At 37.1% G+C, this 26,747-nt stretch overlaps 1 protein-coding gene across 2 annotated transcripts in view; it reads right to left on the bottom strand.

Annotated features, from left to right (window-relative positions):
• Positions 1–25,750, bottom strand: part of XPR1 (xenotropic and polytropic retrovirus receptor 1) — a 212,828-nt gene extending 187,078 nt beyond the window's left edge. For both annotated transcript variants that reach the window (XM_047840768.1, XM_047840767.1), the window contains exon 1: positions 25,515–25,750. In XM_047840768.1, the coding sequence (XP_047696724.1) occupies positions 25,515–25,583 (69 nt within the window). In that variant the 5' untranslated portion in view covers positions 25,584–25,750. The remainder of the gene's footprint in view (positions 1–25,514) is intronic.
• Between the last annotated feature and the right edge of the window lie 997 nt (positions 25,751–26,747).

The following is a 26,747-nucleotide window of genomic DNA, read 5'->3' on the forward strand; positions in this document are numbered from 1 at the left end:
TCTGTAATATTCAGTAAGATTTACTATATAAAATTTGAGTTACAACAGTAATGTAATTGTGGTATAATAAAAAATATTTGCTGTTTGTTTCAGGTTCCTGGCATAAAGCTCTGAAAACCTTTGGAATCTATTCTTTTGTGTACTAATGAGATAGCTCATGGGGGGTGGGGGAGGAATGGGGAATGGCTCTGATATAGCTTCAGGATGGGGGCTGGTCCCCAGAAAAGCCAACAGCCTGATTAATGTGATTAGAGGGCTAAAACTTTCAGCAGCACCCCCAAATCTCTGAAGAAGAGAGAATGGCTGGGGATTGAGTTCAATCACCAATGGCCAAAGATTTGTAGTCAGCCAGACAGAAGTGTGGGTATCCTGGGTACCCCACTTATAGCTGGTATCTCAAGCGAGAGTAGTTTTGTGGGACTATGCCTTTGCCCATGGGGTCTGGATATTTAGTGTCAGAATTGAACTAAGTTACTAGATACCCAGTTGGTGTCAGAAAAAAGAACTGGTCAGAAGTAGTGACAGAAAACATGTAAACAAAAACCTTTTTTACAAAATCTTCATTACTGGGCCACAACTTTTCTAAAATTGCATTTGAAGCTCAGCCTCATCTTTACTGACCACTGATTCTTAAACTTATTTGTGTACAAAAGCCCTGAGTATGATAAAGGTATGGAATTTCTTTTAAGAAAAATTTATATCAATTCATTATATTCTTTACAATTTCAGATGTCTCAGGAACCACTAACTTCTAACCTAAAAAAAAGAAGTTAGTCCAGAAGATTTTATCCAACCTCAGAAAGACTTTATGTCAGTGTGGATTAGGATTTTTTAATTTTTTTTTAATGCTTATTTATTTTTGAAGGAGAGACAGAGTGTGAGTGGGGGAGGGATAGACAGAGATGGAGACACAGAATCCGAAGCAGGCTCTAGGCTCTGAGCTGTCAGCACAGAGCCTGATGCGGGGCTCGAACTCACAAACTATGAGATCATGACCTGAGCCGAAGTCAGTCGCTTAACCGACTGAGCCACCCAAGTGCCCCAGTTTGGATTAGAATTTTATATTAAAGTCTTACACAAGTGTAGAGTGGTGGTTATGTTACAGTCTTCCATCAGATATTTTAAGAGAGTAAATTAATAGATTGCTTAGAGCAAAGTAACTCTCTCTAGAAAAATGTAAGGAACACATACCCAGCCAGAGAATACTTACGGAATTAAATCTATCATAACAGCAGGTAATACTAGAGACTCAAATATCTGAATGAAGTGTTTCTACTTCTGGAGTATAACAGGCATGTATACCAAAATTAAATGATGCTATCAGGAAGCAAATAAACCATTAACGACTAGCATAGTGGCTTCTACACAATAGAAGCTCAATAAATAGTTCTTGAACTCAAAAGTATTTCTTCTTTGGAGAAAATTACTTTAAACATGAACAAAGCACACTGAAAATGCATACCAAGTAGTACCTTAGTGATGAAAATGAATTAAATTTGCAAAAGGAAAGCTTACCAAATTAAGTTTTTAAAAGACAATTAAAATTTTATAAAAAGAAAAATGATGATAGCCTTCATTTTGATTGTAAATCTGAGTCACAATTTCATTGCAATCAAAACAATTCTGGGTAAAATCAGAGACAATTATTTTTGCTTCTTACTACTTCAGTTTTCCCTTGAATAAGAGGCCTTCTAAGTTTTTTATTGTAATAAGTCTCTAGAGAACTCCATAAACAGGATACCTTTCTATTCCTGTGACAGGAGAATAGCCCCAATTAGGAACTACGAGGGGAAGAGCCTACAAAGTAATGTCTATATTAATTATAACTATAGATTGTTATCTACGATATGAGAGCATTTGCCTAGGAGCAGAATCCAAATACACAAAACAACATATTCAAAGAGTTTCCTCGATTTATGCTGTTTTACTTTAAAGAAATCCAGTACTTTATATAAAACTCCGAATTTGTATACTAAAATCAATATACATTCATGTGCATTACAAGAGATTTCTTTGATTTCCAAAGGATTCAAAACAATCTTTTATATCAGCATCTTTAAGGTAATCTGTTAAATTATTTTTGTTAGGTTATAAAATATATTAAAACAAAACTCTGTTAGTGCTTGTAAGAACTCATATAACAGTAAAATCTTACAAATTAAATCCAAACACAACAACAAAACCAATACTATTCAACCAACAACATTAATGTGACAGGAAAAAAATATGTTTGCTAAAACAAAATCTCAACTGGCAACATGAGTACAATGCTGTCATTATATCTGTTCTTCTGAATTTGGAATACCCATATGACTATTAGATGTGATATAATGCTCCTAGTTCCTCTCTCTACTATGAGGGAGCATAATACAGTGACTAGGAGCAATGGAGTCAGACGATGCATATGAAAACCAACTCTACCACTTAAGAGCTGTGTAACCTTGGGAAAATTAACCTCTCTGTATATCAGTGTCTTCATCTGTAAAACAGAGTAATCTCACATACCTCACAGGTCTATTATGAGAATTAAAAACTCTTAAAACACAAATCCTTATATTAATTATAATTCATGATTATAAATGAAGAACACTTAGAACATAAAAGATACTCAAACAATGTTAGCTAATCCTTTGCAAACTACCGCAAAACTTATATCATACAGTGGGCTGTAGCATCATTTGGCCATCTACTATTTGGACATGAATACATCATTTATGTATTAGATATGCCTCAGTCTTGTAGTAGTAGTACAGTATTCTACCTGGAGCCAACATGACCAAACAAGCATAAACACAGGCACTGCAACTCCCGGCATTTACCAGTTTATAAGATGGTCATCTAGATGATCTAGACTATGCTATTATATTTTTAGAAAATCACTGTCATAAACATACTATATTTTTAATTCTCATAACCTACAGACTCCTAAGAAAATACATGCAAATCCCAGTTTGCATAGCTTTAAACAAGGTCTCCTAATTATATTACTTAAACTTTCTGTAAGATATGTATCTATTGCACAAAATAGGGTATAGTTCAAACCTAACATGTGTGTTCAATAATACTGCCAATACAAATTTCTTATGTTGTTAATTTTTAATAACCCGTAGTAGATCATCATTAATCTCCTTTCCAAAGCACAGGCAATCTCACAGGCCTTTCCACAAACTCAGATCAGAAACTAGAAAAATTTCTACTTCCTATCAACTCACCATTAGCCTCAAATATATACTACAAATATTATCAACTCCATCAATTAAATAACCTATGTTGTTCTCATTGGCTTCAATATTCACTCAAAGCACACTGGAATTTAATTATTGATTAATAAGCAATAAAATAAACACAGGCATTTAAAGAGGAAGGGAAAGGGATTATTTGTTATAAACCTTTAAAACAGTCATATTCCCTGTTAACAGTGTTTAATAATTAGATAAAATTTACATCAGACTTTTTTAATCCAAAAATTTTTCTAAATGGAACTCCTGAATAACAAAATTTTGATATATTCTTCAAAATATGTACATCATGAGGGGCGCCCAATTGGCCCAGTCAGTTAAGCATCGGAATCTTGATCTCAACTCAGGTCTTGATCCCAGTGGTGAGTTCAAGCCCCACGTTGGACTCTGTGCTGGGCATGAAGCCTACTTTACAAACAAACAAACACAGACATCATGAGCTGATTTAGAGCACCCCATAAATATTCTCCAATGACTTCTTTTTCAGTTTCTGCTTCCTCTTTTTGCATTCCCTTTTTAGTTTTTTTCACCAGAAATACTGGGTAGTCTGTGAGTAATGTGCAAGTCAGGTACATATGACATGGTTTCTTTGTCTCATCATCTAGAAATCAGTCATGTTTTCATGATATTAAAGTGTTAAGGACAGTTCTGTAAATCATGTTATATACCTCAAGAGGGCATCCAACATTCTCATATGTCCTATACAAAGAATCACCATCTAATGAATCTTCATTTCTATCCTCAAATAGAAATAAACTAACCTAACTCTGTTTTTGATGATAAAAATAATTTGTAAAGTCAATAAAAACTTACACAAATTCTTATAATCTAATATATTAAAGTTTAAAATTAATGTACTTTTGTACATACTTAATCCAAAATCTACAGTATATTAGGATTATGCACGACTCATAATTTTCATGGAATTTAAAGCACCCCATCAGCAAAAGGCAGTTCACTATGCAAAAGTTGTTACATTAAATTATAATTTCAATTATTAAATGTATAAAATATATATTATAAAACAGGAAGAACTAATTTGGAATATTCACATTTATAAGTTACTGCACTAATATATTCTGATATTCACTGACATGGCTTTTACTATTCTATGTAGATATCTCCCAAATCTGTATCCTCAGCCACATGTCTGCTAACACAAACTCAGAATGTCCAAAGTTCAATTCATTTCTTCCCAAAACATGCTCTTCTCATGTTCTGTATTTCTTTTAATGTCATTGCCAGTATCCATAACACAGAGATTCACAATCTTAGTCATTCAACAAATACTTATTGAGTACTTGCTATGTGCCAGGCACTGCTCTAAACACTTAGAATACATCATGAGGAAAATAAAAATCCCTGTCCTAGTGGAGTTAACATTCCTAATATTCTCCTTTTCACCCATGAGTTTAATGATCCGGTTCATTCAATGCCACTACCACAACCTCATTTACATATCTCCCGTATCCTTTTTACCTACACTATTACTGTGAACTCTGACCTGGTTTACCAACCTATAGATTTCCATCTCTCTAAAACATCTTACAACTCCTGCTTCTTTATCAATATTCCCAAAGCACCAGTCTGATTCTCCTGCTTAAAAACTTACAAGGATTTCCCAATGGTTATAAAATAAAGCCCATAATCCTCTGCTGGCCTCTAAGGCACCCAGGATGGTTCAAACTATCTTTCTAGGCTTATATTCCAAACTGAAGAAAATCACTTTCACTTTCACAATCTAACCCTAAAGCCAAAATGAATTACTTATTACTCATTTTAGGAACTTCAATATTTCTTCCATCTTTGCCTTTGTTTACAACTACTCTCTCTACTACAATCCCCCACCCTACCCACATCTTCTAAACCTAACTTCCAAATCTTAACCATTTTTCAAGGTCTAGATCAAATTTAACCTCTTTTATTCATTGTCCTGATTTTTCCAGCTGGAAATCATCACTCTCTCCTCTGAAATCCTGTAGTACTCTATTTGAAACCATTTATAGCACTTAATATTTCCACCTTATATTTTAATTATTTATCTGTGTCACTTGGTCCCCATATGACTATAAAGTATGGGAATTAGCCACCGTGCTTGTACTTGTATAAGAGAGGTGCACCATATTTATAGATTATTAATATCATCATTAAGGAAGTTACCATGCTTTATTCATTCAATGATTATTGGATGTCTGCTCTGTACATTATGCCAGGCTCTAAAGAAAATAATGATGACTCAAACAAGAAGTCACATAAATAAATTATAACACAATATATTAAATACGTTTTAAAAAATGAGCAAAGCATATTGAAAGTCTAAGGCAGTCGCAATGGGGGGCAGAAAAAATAGGTGAAATATGGGAAAGAGGAGGACACCAAGAAGCAAAAATCAAGAAGCAAAAAAGAAACAATTAAACATGAACTAAGGGAATTAAAGATCTTCAAGATTTTGAGCCCAGGTAAAAAGAAGGATGATTAGTGACACTATTAACTGACCTGGAAAAACACCAAAGAAAAAACCATGAGCAAAAAAAGATAAAAGAGACTGGATGACAAACCACTTTGGTATCTACAGAAAAACTGAGATAGCAGACAGATTAAAATAGAGATCTACAGTTTATTTTTTTAATGCTTATTCATTTGTTTTGAGAGAGAGAGAGAGAGAGAGAGAGAGAGTGCAAGTGGGGGAAAGGGTAGAGAAAGAGGAGACAGAGAATCCCAAATAGGCTCCACACTGTCAGCACAGAGCCCGACATAGGACTCAATCCCACAAACCCTGACATCATGACCTGAGCCAAAATCAAGAGCCAGACACTTAACTGACTGAGCCACCCAGGCACTTCAGAGATATACAATTTCAAAGACAGGTCAGAGCTAGTGGTTAAGAACTGGGAATCACCTACATAAAGGTGACAGGAAACTGCCTAAGCTTGGGGTGCCTGGCTGGCTCAGTCGGTAGAGGTAGAGTGTGCTACTCTTGGTCATGAGTCTGAGCCCCACGCTGGGCATGGAACCTACTTAAAATAAAAAAGAAACTGCCTAAACTGTAGGTAAATATAATTTCTCAGAAAGTGAGAAGTGGGCCAAGGACATAATCTTTTGGAATACAAAGCAGCAGACAAGACAATGAGAAAAAAATCAGACATATATATATATATATATATATATATATATATATATATACACACACACACACACACACACAGTGCCACAAAAATTAAAGGAGCATTTCAGGAAGGAAGAGATATTAGTCAATGGTATTGTAATAGTGCTGTATGGTGACAGATTGTAGATACACTTGTGGTGAGCATAGCCTAATGTGTAGAGTTGTCAAGTCACTATATTGTATACCTGAAACTAATGTAACAATGAAAAAAGAAAGAAGAGGTATTAAAAATTATCAAAAGTTGCTTAGAGAAGAGATATCTGCACCCCCATGTTCAGTGCAGCATTTATTCACAATATAAGGCATGGAAACAACCTAAGGGTTAACAGATGGATGGATAAAAAAAAAAAGAAAAACAGCAAATAGAGTAGTGGTTATGACGGGGGGGGGGGGGGTGAGAGGATATCAGTTAAAGGTACAAACTACCAGTTATAAGGTTAATAAATTCTGAGGATCTAATGTATAGCATGGTGATTATAGGTAATAGTATTTTATTGGATACTTGAAAGTTGTGAAGAGAGTAGACCTTAAATGTTCTCACCACAAAAAAGAAATGGTAATTATGTGATGGGATAGAGGTGTTAGTTAATGCTATGGAAGTAATCATTTTACAATATATCAATGTATTAAATCATTATGTTGTACACCTTAAACTTACACAGTGTTATGTCGATTATGTCTCAATAAAGCTGAAAAATAACTTAAAAAGAAAACAAACATCTGAGCTAAGCAAAACAACAATCAAGGAAGGGTGCATAATACTCATAATTTTTCTGTATCTTGAGCAGGATGGTGAATATAGATGTCTATTCTGTCTAATTGGAATGTTATCTATCCATCTACCTATCTAATTGGAATGCTGCAACTGAATTATAAAGAAAAATAGCTAACGCTGGAATGCCTACACTCTTTCTACTTCAGAGCCTATATCTGAAACTATCCATATGTAAGATTTAAAAAAATATAACCTTAAGTTAAAGGAAAGAAAAATAAAAAGCTGCTTAGAGATCAAAAAGAAAGAGAACACTAAGAGGAGGTTATTAGATCTGAGGATCAGGAGCTCACCTGTGACCATCAATCAATGGTTTCAGAAGAGTGATCAGGCAGAAGCTAGATTAGATTGGGTTGAGTACACATGAGAGCTGAGGAAATGATGGCCACAAATATCGATCAATAATAAAAGCAATCATAGTTACATTTGAATGCCTACTATCACATATCATTTTGAATATTTTAAACACACTACTTTAATTTTATGAAACACAGAGCTTTAACTCCTTAATGTAAACGTGATTCTCATTTTACCACTGAGATCTGAAACTCAGGTTACTAAAGTATCCCACCCAAGTTTTGTACATTCTATAATCCATGCTTGAGAAAAAGACACACAGCCCGCTATTTCAAATGAAACCTTATTTTCTAAGATTTACTTCCAATTTTGGCAACTCAGTTTTCTGATATTCTTTTATTTCTAAAACTTTACTACCATTAGATTTTTATATCAAGTGAGGGACCTAGCCTCTGAGATGATTCTTCCAAAGATGAATCTTCCAAAGGATTCTTTCCTCCCGGTAGTAATGTTCTTGTGCAACCCCTCCCATACAGAATACAGCTGACCTATATAAACAATAGAATATTGCATAAATGACAGAATACTGTTTCCAGGGCTAAGTCATAAAAGACTCTGTGGTTTTCATTTTACTCTCTCTTGGATTATCTACTCTGAGGGAAGCCAGACTTAAAAAAAAGAAAAAAAAAGAAAAAAAAGGCAGCCCTATGGTGAGTTCTGAATGGTAAAGAACTGAGGCCTTCTGAAAAAAAGCCCAAATTTGCAAATCACCAGAGTGAGCTATCCTAGAATTGGATCCCCCAGCCCCAATCCAGCCTTGAGATAACTGCAACCCCAGCTGACATCTTGACTGCAACTTCACACAATACCCTGAGCTAGAACAACCCAGTTAAGCTGCTTCCAAACTCCTGACACACATGAGATAAACAACATGAGATAAATGTTTATTATTGTTTTAAGCTACTAAGTTTTGGGCTATATAGATAATTAATACATGAGGTAGATTCGAAAAACATTTTTATATCACAGAATGTACATGTTATTAGATCATAACCAACATCTTCTGCTCATCTTGATCAAAGTAGCTAAGATGCTTATCCCTATACATATACCAAATAATGGAAAGAAAACTTATGACAATTTTAAGGAAGTGATTTATTTAGCAATAATAAGCAAAATTGCATTCCCATATATCAAAGCCACCAACACTGTAATTTAACTCACACTGAATGCCCTTGAGAAGGCATACAGCCACACTTTTAACCTGAAGCAGGTCTGACAGAATAAATCAGCATCTTCCTTGTCTAAGGATGCTATTCTGACGATAAAATAAAGCTGATAACAAATGCTCTCTTCTAACTAATTAAATCTATATGTCTCGTTCTTACATTTATTGTGGTAACAGCTGTAAATTCTGAGGGCAGAGAGCAACCTCACCTCAATTTTTATAGGCCACGGCATCTAGCACAGTACAAATTTAAAATATACTGGTAAACTTCACAGACTTTGAACACAAAACATAAATGTCCGAATCAGCACATCAGTTAATTTTTTTAAGTGTTAGCTATTATTTTTATTGAGCTTTTATAGCAGTTCTAGTTTCATGAACTATCAAAATGCAAAGTCCTTCCTTAGTTTTCTCAATTTTCATTATCTTTTATCTCTACACAAAATTCAAACCATTTTTATTTACTAGACACAAGAAAAGTTCTTAATGCTTTTGGCTTCCAGCTCTCTTTAACATGTAAGTTTTATACAGGTTGGTAAAACATGTTAGATTTCTGCCCAAAAATAATAGTTATCACAACATAAAATTCTCACGTTTGCTCTTAGTAACAGTTTGCCAGTTTAACTGAACAAAAACAAAAAGGAATCCAAAAGCTCTGCAATATTGCAATACTGTTTCCAATGTCTATAAAAATTATAAACATGGTTTCTTTCTTTTTTTTTTTTTTTAAGTAATCTCTACACCCAATATGGGGCTTGAACTCAAAACCCCAAGATCAAGGGTAGCATGTTCTTCTAAGTGAGCCAGCTAGGTGCCCCCAAAATGGTTTCTAATCTATGGGTCTCAGACCACTTCACAGCTTCAATTTCAGTACCACAAAAACTTAATAAATTGGGTATTCTCTGGAGGCTGAATAACATTTCCCACAAAAAAAATACTACTAATCAAAATACATTTGTACTTAATAAAATACTACCATATTTCATTGAGTCTAAGACATCATCAATTGTTAAAACACACCATTATTTTATGAATCATTAAGAAAGAAAAGCATTGCCAATTAAACTATGACATCTGTAAGATGAATCCCAATTTCAAAGGTGTTGGATACTGGAACATGGGAGTGTGCATCCTAGAATCTATGAAACACAGTAATTCATTTTGTCAAAAGGTAGTTTCTCAAGCAATGAATTCTTTTTTATTTTCAGGTTTATTTATTTTGAGAGAGAAGGAGAGAGAGGGCAAGGGGGGCAGGGCAAAAAAAGAGAGAGAGAGAATCCCAAGCTGGCTCCATGCTGTCAGCGCAGAGCCCCATGCAGGGTTCAATCTCACAAACCCTGAGATCATGACCTGACTGACAAGAGCCAGACACCTAACCAAGTGAGCCACCCAGGCACCCCATCAAGCAATGGATTCTACAAGTCCAGCTACCATCATTTGGTTTCCAAGAAATTTTGGGGCGCCTGGGTGGCGCAGTCGGTTGAGCGTCCGACTTCAGCCAGGTCACGATCTCACGGTCCGTGAGTTCGAGCCCCGCGTCAGGCTGTGGGCTGATGGCTCAGAGCCTGGAGCCTGTTTCCGATTCTGTGTCTCCCTCTCTCTCTGCCCCTCCCCCGTTCATGCTCTGTCTCTCTCTGTCCCAAAAATAAATAAACGTTTAAAAAAAAAAAAATCTAAAAAAAAAAAAAAAGAAATTTCATGACACTTACAGAGAGTCTTCTTAAATTAAGTACTAACACCCTAAAATGTCCATTGAATAAATGAGTAAAAGTTACTTCAGTGGCTTATTTTTAATAATGATAGAAATTAACAGCTATACTTTACTGAAGAGTATCTTCTATAGATCAGGCTCTTGCTGGTACTTTCATATATTATTACATATAATTCTCACAATAACCTTGAAAGGTAGGTACTATCCTCATATCACACACAAGAAAACTGAGGTTCAGAGAAAAAACTTTGTAAAGGCCTCACAGACAATAAATGAGGGAAATGCAATTAAGCCAAAAATTTAGATAAAATTAAAGCTACTTTCTCTACTGTCTTCATATATGAACAGATCTCATAAATCCTCAAAGAACATTTTGCTTTATCCTACTTGGTCCTCAAAGTTATCTTCCTCGTTCTGTTAGTAGCCAATTTTTTTTTTTTTAATATTAATTACAATCTATTGTCAAATTGGTTTCCATACAACACCCAGTGCTCATCACAACAGGTGCCCTCCTCAATGCCCATCACCTACTTTCCCCTCTTCCCCACCCCCACATCAATCCTCAGTTTGTTCTCAGTATTTAAGAGTCTCTTATGGTTTTCCTCCCTCCCTCTCTGTAACTTTTTCCCCCTTCCTCTCCCCCACGGTCTTCTGTTAAGTTTCTCAGGATCCACATACGAGTGAAAACATATGGTATGTCTTTCTCTGACTGACTTACTTCACTTAGCATAATACCCTCCAGTTCTGTCTACATTGCTACAAATGGCCAAATTTCATTCTTTCTCATTGCCAAGTAGTATTCTATTGTATATATAAACCACATCTTCTTTACCTATTTGTCAGCTGATGGATTAGGCTCTTTCCATAATTTAGTAGCCAAATTTCTCAAATGGTAAGTACATACATGTTGTCTCAATGACTTTAACCTCTTAAAACCTGGAAGATAGTTTGCAAAACACAATTTATGTTCAGAATCCACCAATAAGCTCCCTTTGTCACATCCAAAGCCTATTCTTTTTCTTTTTTAATGTTTATTTATTTTTGAGAGAGGAAGAGAGCAGGGGAGGGGCAGATAGAGAGGGAGACAGAATCTGAAGCAGGCTCCAGGCTCTGAGCTGTCAGCACAGAGCCTGACGCAGGGCTCAAACTCTTGAACTACAAGATCCTGACCTGAGCAGAAGTCGGGCACTTTAAGTGACTCAGCCACCCAGGCGCCCCTCCAAGGCCTATTCTTAATTCTCATTCTTACTGACCTGTCCACAGAGCATATCACTGCTAATAACCCATTTATCTCTATATCTCCAGTCTTGTAACACGTATTTTCCAAGACTTCCTCCGTTTGCATCTTTACTTTTTGCCTTACATACTTTCCCTTAGTGAATTCTTTAATTGCTATCTCAATTATAATAATCTTATCTCTTAATACCATTTTTCAAATCCTAGCTCCTTCTCTACACACAGACATCTCACACATGAAATCAGCATATTTAAGATCTAATTTCATGAGTTTACCATTCCCAAAGGTAGCTATCCTCTACCAGTTTCCCTAGGTTTAAAACTTTATATTGAATTCTTCCCTCCTTCACTCCTTATAAAATGAATACTGAGGCACCTACACAATAAATCACTGTGCTAAGCACTAGAAAGTGATGCATTAAAAAATGTTTAATAGTATTACTTTATGCCTACCAATATTTTTATTTAATTTCAAATATTAATGATAATAAAATGATCCAACTACTAAAATATTGTGTATGTTTGCAAATTTCACCATTTGGAAGGAGGTTGTTACTTTAATGGGATATTCTGTGTTTAGCATGGCAGATTCACAAAATATGCATTAAATTATTATTAATAATCACTGATATCATTAAAAATTTTAAATCATTGTAATTAAAGCTGGTTAAATAATGGTTTATTAATAAGTGTTCCTTACATAAAACCCACCATGTTAAATAATAGTCTCTAAAATGAAACAAAGGTTAAAGGAGAATTTCAAAATACTGCATTTGATCATTTCTTTCCCTAAAATATTTTTTTTCTCTAATACTGTATGTTTATGTTTATTTTTTTTTCCAACGTTTTTATTTATTTTTGGGACAGAGAGAGACAGAGCATGAACGGGGGAGGGGCAGAGAGAGAGGGAGACACAGAATCGGAAGCAGGCTCCAGGCTCCGAGCCATCAGCCCAGAGCCTGTTGCGGGGCTCGAACTCTCGGACCGCGAGATCGTGACCTGGCTGAAGTCAGACGCCCAACCGACTGCGCCACCCAGGCGCCCCTAATACTCTATGTTTATAAATCAATTCTACTAAGGCTTCATAACAAAAGAGTGAAAGAAAAAAAAGTTACCAGCTTTCTTCCCAGTTTTCCTTCTATCCCAAAAACTAAAGAAACTGTCAAAAATGTTTAAATTAATCTTTTTATCTCAGCAATAACCATCAACAAGTAACAACAAAAACTTTGTGTTCTGTGAAATATCAGGCTTTTTTAAAAAGGTAAACTTCTTTCATCTTCCATTTATCCAATAAATGAATGAGCAATATCTAAGTTGTTTTTTCCCAGTTAGAGTTTCACTGATTCCCTTCCCCAAGTTGTCTCAAGAATAAATAAATTAGAGGACACTTGGATGGCCCAGTCAGTTGAGTGACCCGCTCTTGATTTCGGCTCAGGTCATGATCTCATCGTTGTGAGATTGAACCCCAGGTGGGACTCTACACTGGACATGGAGCCTGCTTAAGATTCTTTCTCTCCCTCTCCCTCTGCCCCCCCCCACAAATAAATACATAAATAAATACATAAATACATAAATAAATAAATAAAAACTAAAAGAATAAAATCAACTAGGAACCTGCTCAACTGTTAGTTTCAAACCACTAGAGATAGATATGTAAAAATGGCTAATATACATACAACACTTACTATACGTAGTATTATTACTTACACATATGTACTAAGTGCTTTCCAATTATTAATTCAGTTAATTTCATATGATCCTCTAAAGTAGGCACTATTATCATGTCCAATTTAAGGATGAGAATACTGTAACATGGAAAGGCTAAATGACTTGCCCAAGCTCACAGGGTTATTATAATAACTTCAATTTCAGTGGTCTCTAAAGCAATGTACTTTCTAATTTCTCCATCTATCAAGAACAGAACTGTTCAAAGTCCATGATACTGACCAAACAAATTCTAGAGAAAACATTTTGCATCCCTCTCTAGCAAATATCTAATGGCAGTATAATTTGAAGTACTTATATTTCAAAACTCCTATTTCAAACAAATATATTCAACTCAAAAAAGAAAGGTTTATAAAAAGATGTATGAAATCTGTGATTAGAAGTGGTAACTAACCTGCTTATCAACACTTTTGTTATCTACTATTATAAAAACATTTGAAAAACAATAGAAAGATACATCTCAATATATCTCAATATATCTCACTGATCACATTTGAGTTTATTACCTAAAACTAAAAAAAGAACTAAATCTGCATTCACTGACTAAACAAAAGAATAAGAAAACACTAAATTGATATCAAAGTAATTTATTTCTAGAGCTCTAGCCACATTCTGTGGGGACAAACATGAACTTTTCTTATTTTCTGCATTCATTCTTCAACCATGCTCTTATAAATTTCTTTCTCAACCTTTAATGACATCCCAGGTAGATCCCATGGCCTTTTGGTCACTTTCAGTTATTTAAAAAAGAAGTTGCTAGGGGCACCTGGATGGCTCATTCAGTTAGGCATCTGACTCTTGATTTCAGCTCAGGTCATGATCTTAGGGTCATGAGATCAAGCTTCATGCACAGAGCCCACTTAGAATTCTCTCTCTCCCTCTCTCTGCCCCTCCCATGCTCGCTTACTCTCTCCCTTAAAAACAAAAATTAAAAAAATTAAAAAGTTGCTAAACATGGTAGACACTGCCAGATGCTTGATGTTGACAGGTATCTATTACTCTGCCTGACATATACACAGTAAGCATTAAGTAAAATTATATATCATCACTATCAAATTTTATCAAATCTAAGATGTAATATACACCATTAGTAGTAATTAATAGTAACTAATAGTAATATACACCATTATTTTATGTGCTTCTAAAAATGAAACATGTATCTGCAAATTAACCTATAACACGACATTAATTATAAGACATATCCTGATTTTGGTATTAAAATATGGGAAAAATACACACTAAAATTGATTAATTAAGCTACTATTCAAGCCCTCAATATTTTCAGCTATACTGTTTGGTTTTCCTGTCTTTGGCCTTATTCTCTCCAATACATCTTCCAACATCTAAATTATACATTTCACTTTGCACTGATCCCTCTCCACTAACCTCTTCTTTAAAATCCTTGATGTTTCACACCCAGGAAGTGTTTAAACTCAGCAAGGTACTCATCCCTTCACCCCTTGATCCCTCCCAGTCCGCCCTTCCAACCTCACTCCATTAGTTCTCCAACATATCCACTAAACCAGATTTCATTAATATGCTTAGATACTTCCACCTATTTATGCCTTTGCCTAGTATTATTCTGTCTGCCTAGATTACCCCCCATGTGGAGCCTGCTTGAGATTCTCTCTCCCTTTCCCTCTGCCCCTCCCCTGCTCATGCTCTCTCTCAAAAATTAAAAAAAAAAATTAAATGTTTATACAGCAGTGATAGCGCCTCAGCAATGTACATTGGTGAGCAGGAAGCTAATATTCTTATCCCAGGCTCTCCTATCAGCTAGTTTCAAGACTCTGACCACATAATCTTGGCCTCTCTACCTCAATTTATTCATCTATAAAACAGAGAGGTTGAGAAGGTCTTTCTCAACTCTAAAACCAATTCTAGTATTAGAAATTAAATTTTCATTAAAAAACTGAAAAGAACTAAAAGTAGATACCCACTAAAAACTCCCAACAATTCACTCAAGCTATTTGGTTATACTTAAGAATACACATGTGAATTTCACCTCAACTAAAAAAAAAAAAAAAAAAAAAATACAGTCTATAACTTAAATAATGTCTAATTTACAAGTGAACAGGGAATTTATTTCAAAACCACATAATTGTTCTTAGGTGGTTTTATTACTATATATAAAAAGGTTAAGGACCATTTTTAATATAAATATTAATATTTAACATTAATTCATTCATTAATTATTGATATAAATATCACAGATAACAGGAGTAATGGCTAAAATCAACAAAGCCATTTTCCAAGAAAACTTGAATTGGGCAAGCCCAGAGTGACAAATTTTAAGGCTCAGTTTATACAACATTAATACCATTGAGCTCTCTACAGGAGAAATAATTTTTACAACAAATATATAGCTCTTACTATGTGCCAGGCATTGTTCTAAGCACTTTCTATATTTTAACTCCTTTAATCCTCCCAAAGACCTAGAACTACTATTATTATCCCTATTTTACAGATGAGGAAACTGAAGCACAAAGTGGTTAAGTGACTTGCCTGAGGTCTCTCATCTAGTAAACTGTGGAGCTGGAATATGAGCTAGGCAGTATGGTTTAGAGTTTGTTCTCTATGCATTTTGAACATACTAGCATACAAGGCAAAATAATAAGCAATAAAGTGAATCAGGGTAATTGTGTTAACTCAGCCACTAACCAAGTCATGTAACCCTGAATCACTCAACCTCTCTAAACCTCATTTCCCATTAAGTAAAAAAGGGAATTGGGCTAAATAATCTCAGAAATAATTAACATTCCATGATCTATCATCTAGAAGCCAAATGCCACAACTGCAGCATACAACAGCTATGCCCACTTTATCTTCCTCTTTTTACTCTTATTACTAATATCTTATCTTTTTCTTATGGCCTCATCTTCATAAGGTCCTCTATTTACCAGCTGCCTATCTAATAATAGTTACCCTGATAATCTTGAGGAAAATATAAATTAACTCTGGCCTCCAGACCACACTCTACTACCTCCAAAACGTGCAGACTGAGACCTAGGACTGAAAATAGACCAGCCATTACTTTAGCAGATGCTCAAGAATAGGTCAGACCACATCAAACTCTATATATGTATAAATTAAGGAACTTATATATTTTTCCAAAGGTAGTAATATGAATTAAAAGAAGGTTATCCACAATTAGCAGTATCAACATAATCAATTACTCAATGGCTCTAAGACTCAATTTCCCCAATCTATAAACAGAGCTGACAACCTACCTTAACGGCTTGCTAATAAAGAGAAAATGTTTTTAAAGTACTTAACATAGTGCCTAATACAGTAAGCACTCAAAAAATAACATCTGTTGTTACTTACAATTCCTGTATAAAAGCAAGAGCTCTAGGAGGGCCTGAGTGGCTCAGTCAGTTGAGTGTCCCACTCTTGATTTCGGCTCAGGACGTGATCCAAGGGTCATGGGATCAGGCCCTGTGTCAGGCTCCACCACGCTTAAAATTTTCTCTCTCTCTCTCCCTTAGCCCCTCTCCCTCTCTCTTTCTCTCTCTCTCTCAAATAAAATTTTTTTAAAAAGCAAGGGTTCTAATGTATGACAGATTCAATTTCAAATCCTACTTGGTCTGCTACTTGCTAGGTATGTAGCCATGAACAAATGATTAATCTAAAATAAAAATAATAAATCATCTACCTTGCAAAATTGTGAAGATTAAATGAGATTATTCTATGTAAAGCAGCTGACACTGGGTTCCTAACTGCTCGATAAATGTCAATTCCATTCTCCTTAATGACAAGCAGACCACATATCAACTAATTCAATTCAAAGAAAAGAGAACGGAATTGGGAATCCCCAAGAAGCCAACTTTTTCCCCCCTTACATCCTTTGCAGTGGGGGAAATACCTGAGAATTCTCATCCAAGACATTCCCTATTCCCCTACGCGCTTCCTAAAACTGGAGAACTTTTTCTCAGGCCATCTTTGAACCTTCTGAAAGGAGTCCTGTGTTCTAAGGCAGTAACTCTCAGAAACCCTTTCAGGGAGGGGTGCCTGGCTGGCTCATTCAGAAGACCATGCAACTCTTGCCTTGGGGTCATGAGTTTGAGCCCCATTATTAGGTGTAGAGATTGCTTAAGTAAATAAACTCAGAAAAAATTAAAAAAAAAAAGGGGGGGGTGCCTGGGTGGCTCCATCAGTTAAGCGTCCAACTTTTGATTTCAGCTCAGGTCATGATCTCACACTGGTAAGATCAGCTCCACACTGGGCGTGGAGGCTGCTTCAGATTCTCTCTCTCCCTCTCCCACGCCCTTCCCCTGCTCGTATGCTTGCACACATGCATTCTCTCTCTCTAAAAAGAAAAAAAGAAAAGAAAAAAAAAGCAAAGAGAAAGAAAATGAGGAAGAAAGAGAGAGAGAGAGAGAAAGGAAGGAAGGAAGGAAGGAAGGAAGGAAGGAACCCTTTCAGGGAGCTCAAAAGATCCAAATTCTTTTTTTAATAACACTACAAAACTTCACTTGTTTTTTTCATTCTCATTCTTTCACAAGTAAACAGTGGAGTTTTCCAGAGGCTGCATGAAGTGTGATAACATGTCTCTAGTAGAAGGTGTGCTTGTTACACTCCTGTGTTTTAAGCATGTCTCAGTTTTAATTTGTAATACAACATGTATCAGTAGACACTAGAATCCTCGATAATTTTTAGGAGTTTCAAATGGTTCCAAGACCAAAAAGTTTAAGAACCACTGCTCTAAGGTACAGAAAAAGCCTACAAAGCACATGCATTACTCTGTGAATTACAACTTGACCAATTTAGCCTAAGTAAGTCACATAATAATCTAAAAACGTCCCACTTTACTGAATGATTACATTACAGCCCTTCAATTTTCAAAACAATCTCTGGTTCTCTCATCATTTATGAACAGACAGAACTATGTCTAAGGACTTATATCTCCACATTCCTAGTCCTCAGTCTTTGTAAATACTGCAGGTCACCCTCAATGAATAAGAGACTATATTTGCTTAATTAACATATTGTCCTCTTGTTACAGACTATGAAGTTGTAAGTTATGCTTACAGCAGGTTAATTATACTTTCCCCTGACCTCTAATAAATGAACAACTTTTTAAGAATTTTCTGATCAGCCCCTATAGACACCATACCTGCATGATGATGGGAATGGGTAACTAAATCTGTTTCTATTAACAAATTAGATGGAAAGGTATTTGAACAAAAAAAGTTCAAAAGTTCAAAAAGCTAAGGAGAAAGTCTCTTAGTCATTTACAAGTGACCCAAATTTATAACAATGTTCCAAGTCCTCAATCTGCAATCTTTCCTTTCTATACCATTTTTAATTCTGAAACACTGCGCTGACTGAAATACAAAGCCAAAACCAGAGGTGCCTGGGTGGTTCAGTTAAGCATCTGACTTTATCTAGGTCATAATCACATGGTCCCTGAGTTCAAGCCCCACATCAGGCTCTGTGCTGTCATGACAGCACAGAGACTGGAGCCTACTTCAGAGTCTGTGTCTCCCTCTCTCTCTGTACCCACCCCCCCACTTGCTCACATGCGCACGTGCCCTCTCTCAAAAAAAAAAAACATTTAAAAATGAAACAAAAACAAAAAATACTATTGTTTTTTCTATTTTTTTTTTAATATTTATCTACTGGGGGAGGGGGGAGGTGCAGAGAGAGAGGCAGAAAGAGAAACCCAAGCAGGCTCCACACTGCCAGCACAGAGCCTAACTTGGAGCTCGATCTCATGAACTGTCAGATTGTGACCTAAGCCAAAATCAAGAGGGAGATGTTTAACAACAGAGCCACACAGGCACCCCATCTTTTCTATTTTTAAGATAATGAAAGAGCTTGAGTTTCAGGACAAATCTATCAGCCTACAGCAAATAGTAGAACCCCTATAAACAGCTGTTGGAATGAATGGATAATTTAAGGCATTGGTTCATGAGCTTTGTCTACTTGGCTTCTTTCAGCATTTACTAGGTAAAAGGAATACGTGAAAAGGCAAATACAACTGGGTAAGAACCCTAGTGAATTTTGACACTGCTCTCAATTGCAAAGACTAGTTCAATACCAGGCAATCCGCAAACCAGCTTTGGTTAAGCTGCACAACTTGAACAAAGTCTTCCAAACCTTTTTTAAATATCATATCACTATCAAAAACAAAAACAATAGCTTACTATGTACCTCCTCCAGTATATGTACATTTATTGATAAATTATATCCTTCTACAACTGTGTACATAATAAAACAGAATTTTTTAAAGTTTCTTTAAAAAAATTTTTTTTTTTAATATTCATTTATTTTTGAGAGAAAGAGAGACAGAGTGTGAGCAAGGGAGGGGCAGAGAGAGAGGGAGACACAGAATCTGAAACAGGCTCCAGGCTCTGAGCTGTTAGCAAAGAGTCTGACACAGGGCTCAATCTCGGGAATGGCAAGATCATGACCTGAGCCGAAGGCAGACACTCAATCCACCGAGCCACCCAGGTGCCCCTAAATAGTTTCTAAAAGATGAGACAATGATAAACAATTTTTATCTTTCATTCATAAATAGTACAAAAATATTTTCAACCTAAGAGATTATCAATAGCAATACTTTTAGAAAACAACATACCTGAAAAGCTTCATTATTTTTAAAAATCTAAGCTTAACATTTTGTGATATAGTATTTCAAAGGTCTAGCTTAAACTTCAAGAATTAGTTGATTATGAAACTTAATTATAATGGTTATAAATTGAAAAACAAACCACAAAGGCTCAATATTCTTAACACATAATATATGTTTATGGTGAAGTTCACTATGGACGACAGTGAACTTACTTCAGGTGTGCCTGTGTGGCTCAGCCGATCAAGTGTTGGACTCTTGGTTTCAGCTCAGGTCATGATCTCAGAGTTTGTGAGACTGAGCCCTGAGTCAGGCCCTGGACTGATAGTGTGGAGCCTGCTTGGGATTCTCTTTCTCTCCCTCTCTCTCTGTCCTTCCTGCGCTCTCTCTCTCTAAATAAAGTTTTGAAAAAAAATCTTATTTCAAAGAATTATCCTAATTATTTTGAATTGGGGGGGGCAAACTTCTTGTCAGATCTATTAGAAGTATGATTGTTTTTGTCTGTAATTTGGCTTACCAAAAGCTAGTACTAGAAGTAGAATTGTCAGCTCTGCCACTTTTTTGTTCACATGTGCTTGCTTTAGTGGTATTACTGTTGAGGTTCTTTATGGAAGTCTTTTTTTTTTTTTTTCAAGTTTATTTATTAACTTTGAGAGAGAGAGAGAGAGAGAGACAGAGAGCAAATAAGGTAGGGGCAGAAAGAAGAGGAAGAAAGAGGATCCCAAGCAGGCTCCAGGCTCTCAGCACAGAGCCAGATGCGGAGCTTAAACTCATGAACCATGAGATCACGATCTGAGCCAAAATCAAGAGTCAGAGGCTTAACCAACTGAGCTACCCAGGCACCCCTACAGGAGTCTTTTTAAGTCCTATCCATTTTATAAGAGTTAGTTTAGTCGAAACTAGGTAACATCTGTAAATTCTACATAACCATAAACTGGAATAATTGCTATTTGCTTAAAGTGAACACACAAGTAAGAAACCTATTAGCAATCCTTCTCTTTTTCTCAGAACACCTCCTAACAAGGCCATCAAACTCACCCATTTATTAAATATTAGTAAAATTTTGTCTTATCCGTAAAAATGAATATAACTAACAGTTCTAATATTATCTTCTCTTACTCAATGGGAGTTTTGGGTACTCTCCTTTGGGGGCCATGGCACGAATATACTTAAAACCCATAGCCAGCACAACTCAATCAGTCTCTCAAATGCTTTCCAGATTAGGACTGGATTTGAAGCCAGGACTAACTTTCCATGGTCACCCCAGGTCAAATAAGATTCTTAGGTTCTTATGATCTGGGCCTTCATCCAAAAGCTGATCCAAAACCAACCTTGAGGGATGGATGGACAAGTATAATCTTTCCAGGATACTCATCCTAACACACTTTATTATACAAATATAATAAAGAATAGTAATAGGTTCCTCTCTTATACAACATTCATTCACTCATTTAAAAAACATTGGTAAATGCCAGGCATCTTATGGACACAATCATTTACAAGTGTTATCTTAAATACGCTATACCATACTTTCATTTGCAGAAGTGCCTGAAAGAAAAAGTGGCTTGTGCCCCATCGGGTGGCCAAACTGGAAATTTCAAACAAGTTCTAGCAAGACAAGTTAACCCTAACTAATCAACATAATACCTTTGGGAAATTGAAGCCTGCAACACAAGTGTTCTCATGGGATAGTTCTATAAATGAAAATCACAATAATGGTCTCTGGACCTTTGTTTCTTTGTCTGAAAAAAAGAGGAAGTAGATAGTGTTCAAATTCCCCTGAAACTCTAAAATCCTGAAATTTAGATACCTCATTATTTTAGGAACCTATTCAACTCCAGTATACACTGAAAAAACCATTCCTGAGAAACCAAAGCAGCACAGGACCCTAGGGATGAAAACACAAGTCAGCAGCCGAAGGCACCAAATATATTTGCTTCTTTTGCTAATATTCTGTAAAATATTAACATGGTCATACTAGTCTATGTGGTTGAAACTGGTCTGTTAATTTTGATTAATCAATCACAGAGCTCTAAAATTGCAATCACTGATTCTAAATTTTTTTTAAAGTGCTCTTATAAAGATTTATTGATGTTCTATTTTCTATGCCAAGATTTACACTCAAATAGATTACTGGAAACAGGGATGGTCTCTGCTCATTTGTGTTTATTCTCTGTAAAAGCTATTCACAAGTGGATCAAACAGATTTTCTTTATATGGTTTCTTCTTATTGCTCTCTTTTATGCTTTATTATTCTGCCTACGAAGATTGAGTTTATGAACTCCACAATTTATTTCTGAATTAGAAATTCTAATAATTTTTAGGTTATTTATGAGTAATAACACTAATAACAATTTTAACATTCCAAAAAGCAAAAACCATTAAAAGTTAAATCAAAAACTATGGGGGCGCCTGAGTGGCTCAGTTGATTAAGCGTCTGACTCTTGATCTTGACTCAGGTCATGATCTCACGGTTGTGAGTTCAAGCCCCACACTAGGCTCTGCGCTGGCAGCAGAGAGCCTGCCTGCGATCCTCTCTCTCTCTCTCATGCAAATGTACCCTCTCTCTCTCAAAATAAATAAACTTAAAAAAAAAAAAAAAAAACCTATGAACAGGGTGCCTGAGTGGCTCAGTCAGTTGAGGGTCCCATTCTTGATTTTGGCTCAGGTCATGATCCAGCATCAGGCTCCGTGCTAAGAATGGAGATTTTCTAAGCTTAAGATTTTCTCTCTCTCTCCCTGTCCCTCTTCCTCTGCCCCCCTCCCCACTGGCACACTGTCTCTCTTAAACAAACAAAAACCTATGAATCACAATGGACCTTGAAAAGCTCTCTGGCCCTATATATTCTTATCTTATGGAAAAGGAAAGAGCCCTGGAAAGATAAAAAGATTGTCCCCAGAGTCTCATGGCTAACATATACAATAACTAGCATTTATTGTGTGGCCATGTATACACAATAATACACATAATTATAGATGTAAAACAAAATTTTCAGTTTCTATCTAATGCTGTGCTTATCTCAAATAAAATTTAATGTAGTGAAATGACATAAAAACCAAAGAAGCTCAACAGTTCATCATGGTCCACAGCACTAGAAAGCACCCTAGTCTAGACATCAGGGGTAATACCCTAGAATTTCACCACTAGTGCTTGAAAAACAAATTCAAGTGTCTATTGCATGAACAGTGTTTCATGAGCATAATCTTCATATATCAGAAACTACGTGTTACTGCATCATAAGAAGATTTTTTTCTCCAGCAACAGCTAACATCTTTTAGGATGTCGTTTTTCCCCAAAGTTTTTAAGTTGCCAAAATGCCCAGACTCTGAAAACTCTTATTTATGCCTCTTTAAATATTTTCAAAGGAACAGCACCAGCTCTTGAGAAACAATATAGTAACACAAATCCCAACCCTATAAAGAAATCTTTTTAATGGCTCCAATTCACAAAGAAAAGTGCCCCTTATTTAATTGTGCCTACCAAACAATGAGTTCATCTGGGACAGGAGTTAGGTAGTAGGGACTCTGCAGAATAAAATTTCAATTAGCCACAATAAATGAAAAATTTTTTAACACCTTATAATTGCCCCAGGAAAGATAATGCAGTCACGCATGTGCTCAGGAATTCTGACCCTCTGTAACCAACCTAGAGTAACCCAATTGGGGCTAGTGTCCAAAGGGAGTATATGAATGAGGAGTCCCAGAATTACTGTGGTCACTCCAGCCACAAAGCTGACATTACAAATCAAGAGGTAATTGCATTTTCAAACTAAATCTTATGTTTCCCCTTCCAGCCTCAGCTACTCCAAATTAATACAATTCTATGAAAGTGCTGTAATACTTAAAATTAATCACAGCATACAACTAGCCACTATTACTTTTGCCCAAATCGAGCATTCCATACATACTATATAACAAGTATAAGATGTTGCTTCAGCATGCTTTTCCTATGCCTCTGTGAAGAACTGGCAGTGGTGCTGAAAATTACTACTACAAGATGAAAGACCAATGCCCTCCTTTCAATAAAAACCATCATCTGGACTCTAGCCAAGGTTTTAAAACTGACCGAGTGTTATTGGAAACAATAAATCAAAAACTCCACAGGCTGAAAAGCTAGTCCCTTATTTTATTCTTACAAAATGTAGCCACAAAACACTAAAGAAAATTAAGTGAAAGAAAGCATTAATAATTCTGGGTGTTTCATTTCTGGCAATAATCAAATACTGTATGTTACAAGGTGAATTTATTTTACAATCTTCAAGGTTCTGTTTACTTACACCTCTTTCCCTGTCTTCCCCAATTATTACAACTGCTTTATGAAAAACAAACTTGTGCTATTGCCTAAACATCCTATCACTGAACTTAAACAGACATAGACAACTAAAACATTTTAATTCATAAAATGTAGCTAACATATTTGAGTTCGTATTGATTTTATACTCTTTGTTCCTGCACATACATAGATGTGAATTCCTGGAGGTTACAGATAAGTCTTTCTTTCTCTATCCAGGAGCTGAATTGCCAGTTACTGAGAATAACCTATTGCAGTGCTGAAAAGCTCTTTAGGTATCTTGCCTTCTGAAAATATACACGGGTTCATTATCCTTACTCGTTCCTATATTAATGTAAGGTTCCTCATCAGTACCTACTGAATACCCTCCAAGCTGTTATCACAGCAATTAGGGGGGAAGGGGGCCATGATATCTACAATACACAGGTATGTTTTAAAAGTACATTGTTTACAATACAGTACTTTTCTCCCTGGCTACCAAAATTTTAGAAAAGAAAACCTGAAAAATTTAATTATTCTCTTCTCTTCCCTCCTTCCTCTTCCTCCTTCACTCCATTCCAAAACAACAGGACAGTCAAAACCAGAGATGTGATTACTTTGTATACTTCATGCAATCAGTAAAAAGACCGTCACCGTCTTATTATCAAAACAGAATAGATGATTACAATACGTTTGCATACAGTAACCACTGCATATGTGATATACATTTAAACCAAATTTCAACCCTGTTACAAAGCCTTTGTCAACAGTGGGCAAGTGCGGAAAAGCGGAAGGGCTCTGTGGAATGAAGAAAATCGCTAACGGGGCTTATCTCGGAAGAGGATTCCTTGGTGAGAGGTGAGCAGAGAGAAACAAAACCTAACCTTGGCGAGGGGGCGCTCGCCCAGGGTGGGGACGAGAGGTCAGAGTGAGTGGGGAGGAGGGGATTAGCGCGGAACCGCCGCGACCCCGGGCTGCCCTCCCACCACTACTCCCCCACCTGCGGCTCGCCCTCCCACCACTATTCCCCAGCCCCGGCGGAGCTGTGCCCTCCCTCCCGGCCCGCCGCCTGCATATCCGTTACCCCGGCGGCAGCGGGGCTGCGGGGGAGGGGAAGGTCAGCGGGGCCCAGAGCGGGGCAGCCGCGGCGGGGATGCCGCAGTGGCTCCCCGCGGCACCAGGTCAAAGTCCGCCCAGGCGCGGGGAGGCAGCAGGAGCGGAAGGCGGCAGCGGAGGTCTGCACTGGCGAGATGGTGGCCCCTCCGAGTCCTCCCACACCCCAGCTGCTGCCGGTACCTCATACTGGATGTACTGCTTCCTCCACTCGGGAGTGATGTGCGCGGAGAGGTGCTCGGCGAACTTCATCCTGCCGTTTCCCCCTCACTCCCACTCCGGTCCAGCAGTTACTGGCGGCGGCGGCGGCGGCAACAGCGACTCCGACTCCTCCCCACATGGGCCCCGGCGCGGCACGGCGCTGCGCTTCTCTCCTCCTCCGCCGCCGCCGAGGTCTCCTCAGAGCCGCCCTCCCGCCATCTTCCTCCTCCTCTCCATAGCCCCGCCCCGTCCCGCCCTCTAGACGTCATCGCCATGGTAACCGCCTACGCCGCACCAACGAAGAGGGAGGGATAGGGGGCGGGGTTTGGGGGGGAACATTCCTCGAGGCTCCTCCCCTTCTGGGCCGGACGTGCTGGAGGCACCTCCCCTGACCTCTTCCGTCTGACTCCCGTTGGCCTTACAGCTGCTCTCTACCGCCTGCCTGGAAAGCGGTAGTTTTGTTATTGCAATTAATATTAACACGTAGAAAAAATAATTCACACAAGACGTTTGTATTTGCAAAGAATTGTGCAGTTTTTCATTTTAATATTTGTTCTTCATAAAACTCTTAAGGATGGATCAACATTAATCCAAATTGAGTGAGTAAAATAGGCTAAATAGTTAAAGACAAAATGTATTTAAAAGAACTGTATTTTACATGCTCTAGGTGCTCAATAAATGCTTGTTGAATTTAATTACAGACGTCAGTGCCAAAAATTGCACGCTGCTTATGAATTGCAATGCAATTATCTAGTCCCAGGGCTACCAGAAAGGTCAATAACAACACCTGAACCCAAACCAGTACTGGGGAGGGATGTAGCCAGAGAAGAGTACTACCTGGACCTGTGACTTCCTGGGGATTCCGAGTGAGGTTGAGAGGAAAACCAATATTGGGAGGAAAGAGAATCCCCTAGGGGTACCGTGGCAACCCCACCCCCAGGAAGACCACAAATGAATCAGCATGGAGCCTGAACTGTCCTAAGGAAGCATAGAGAATATAACGCTCACAGAGTTTGGAGCTCCTTTTGAGTGTGGGAGTGCTTGTCCTAGAGGATCTGATTTGGGACAGAAACCAAAGTTCTTCCCTGAGTGAAGAAGCCTTGGATAATAACAGCTAGCATTAATGAAGCACTCACTGTGTGCATTCCAAACACTGTTCTAAACCCCTTACATGTACTCTGCTGTCCTTTAATTCCCACGATTTTGCTGAGACCC

Source organism: Prionailurus viverrinus, chromosome F1 (genome assembly GCF_022837055.1).
Source record: "Prionailurus viverrinus isolate Anna chromosome F1, UM_Priviv_1.0, whole genome shotgun sequence".
Lineage (NCBI taxonomy): Eukaryota > Metazoa > Chordata > Mammalia > Carnivora > Felidae > Prionailurus > Prionailurus viverrinus.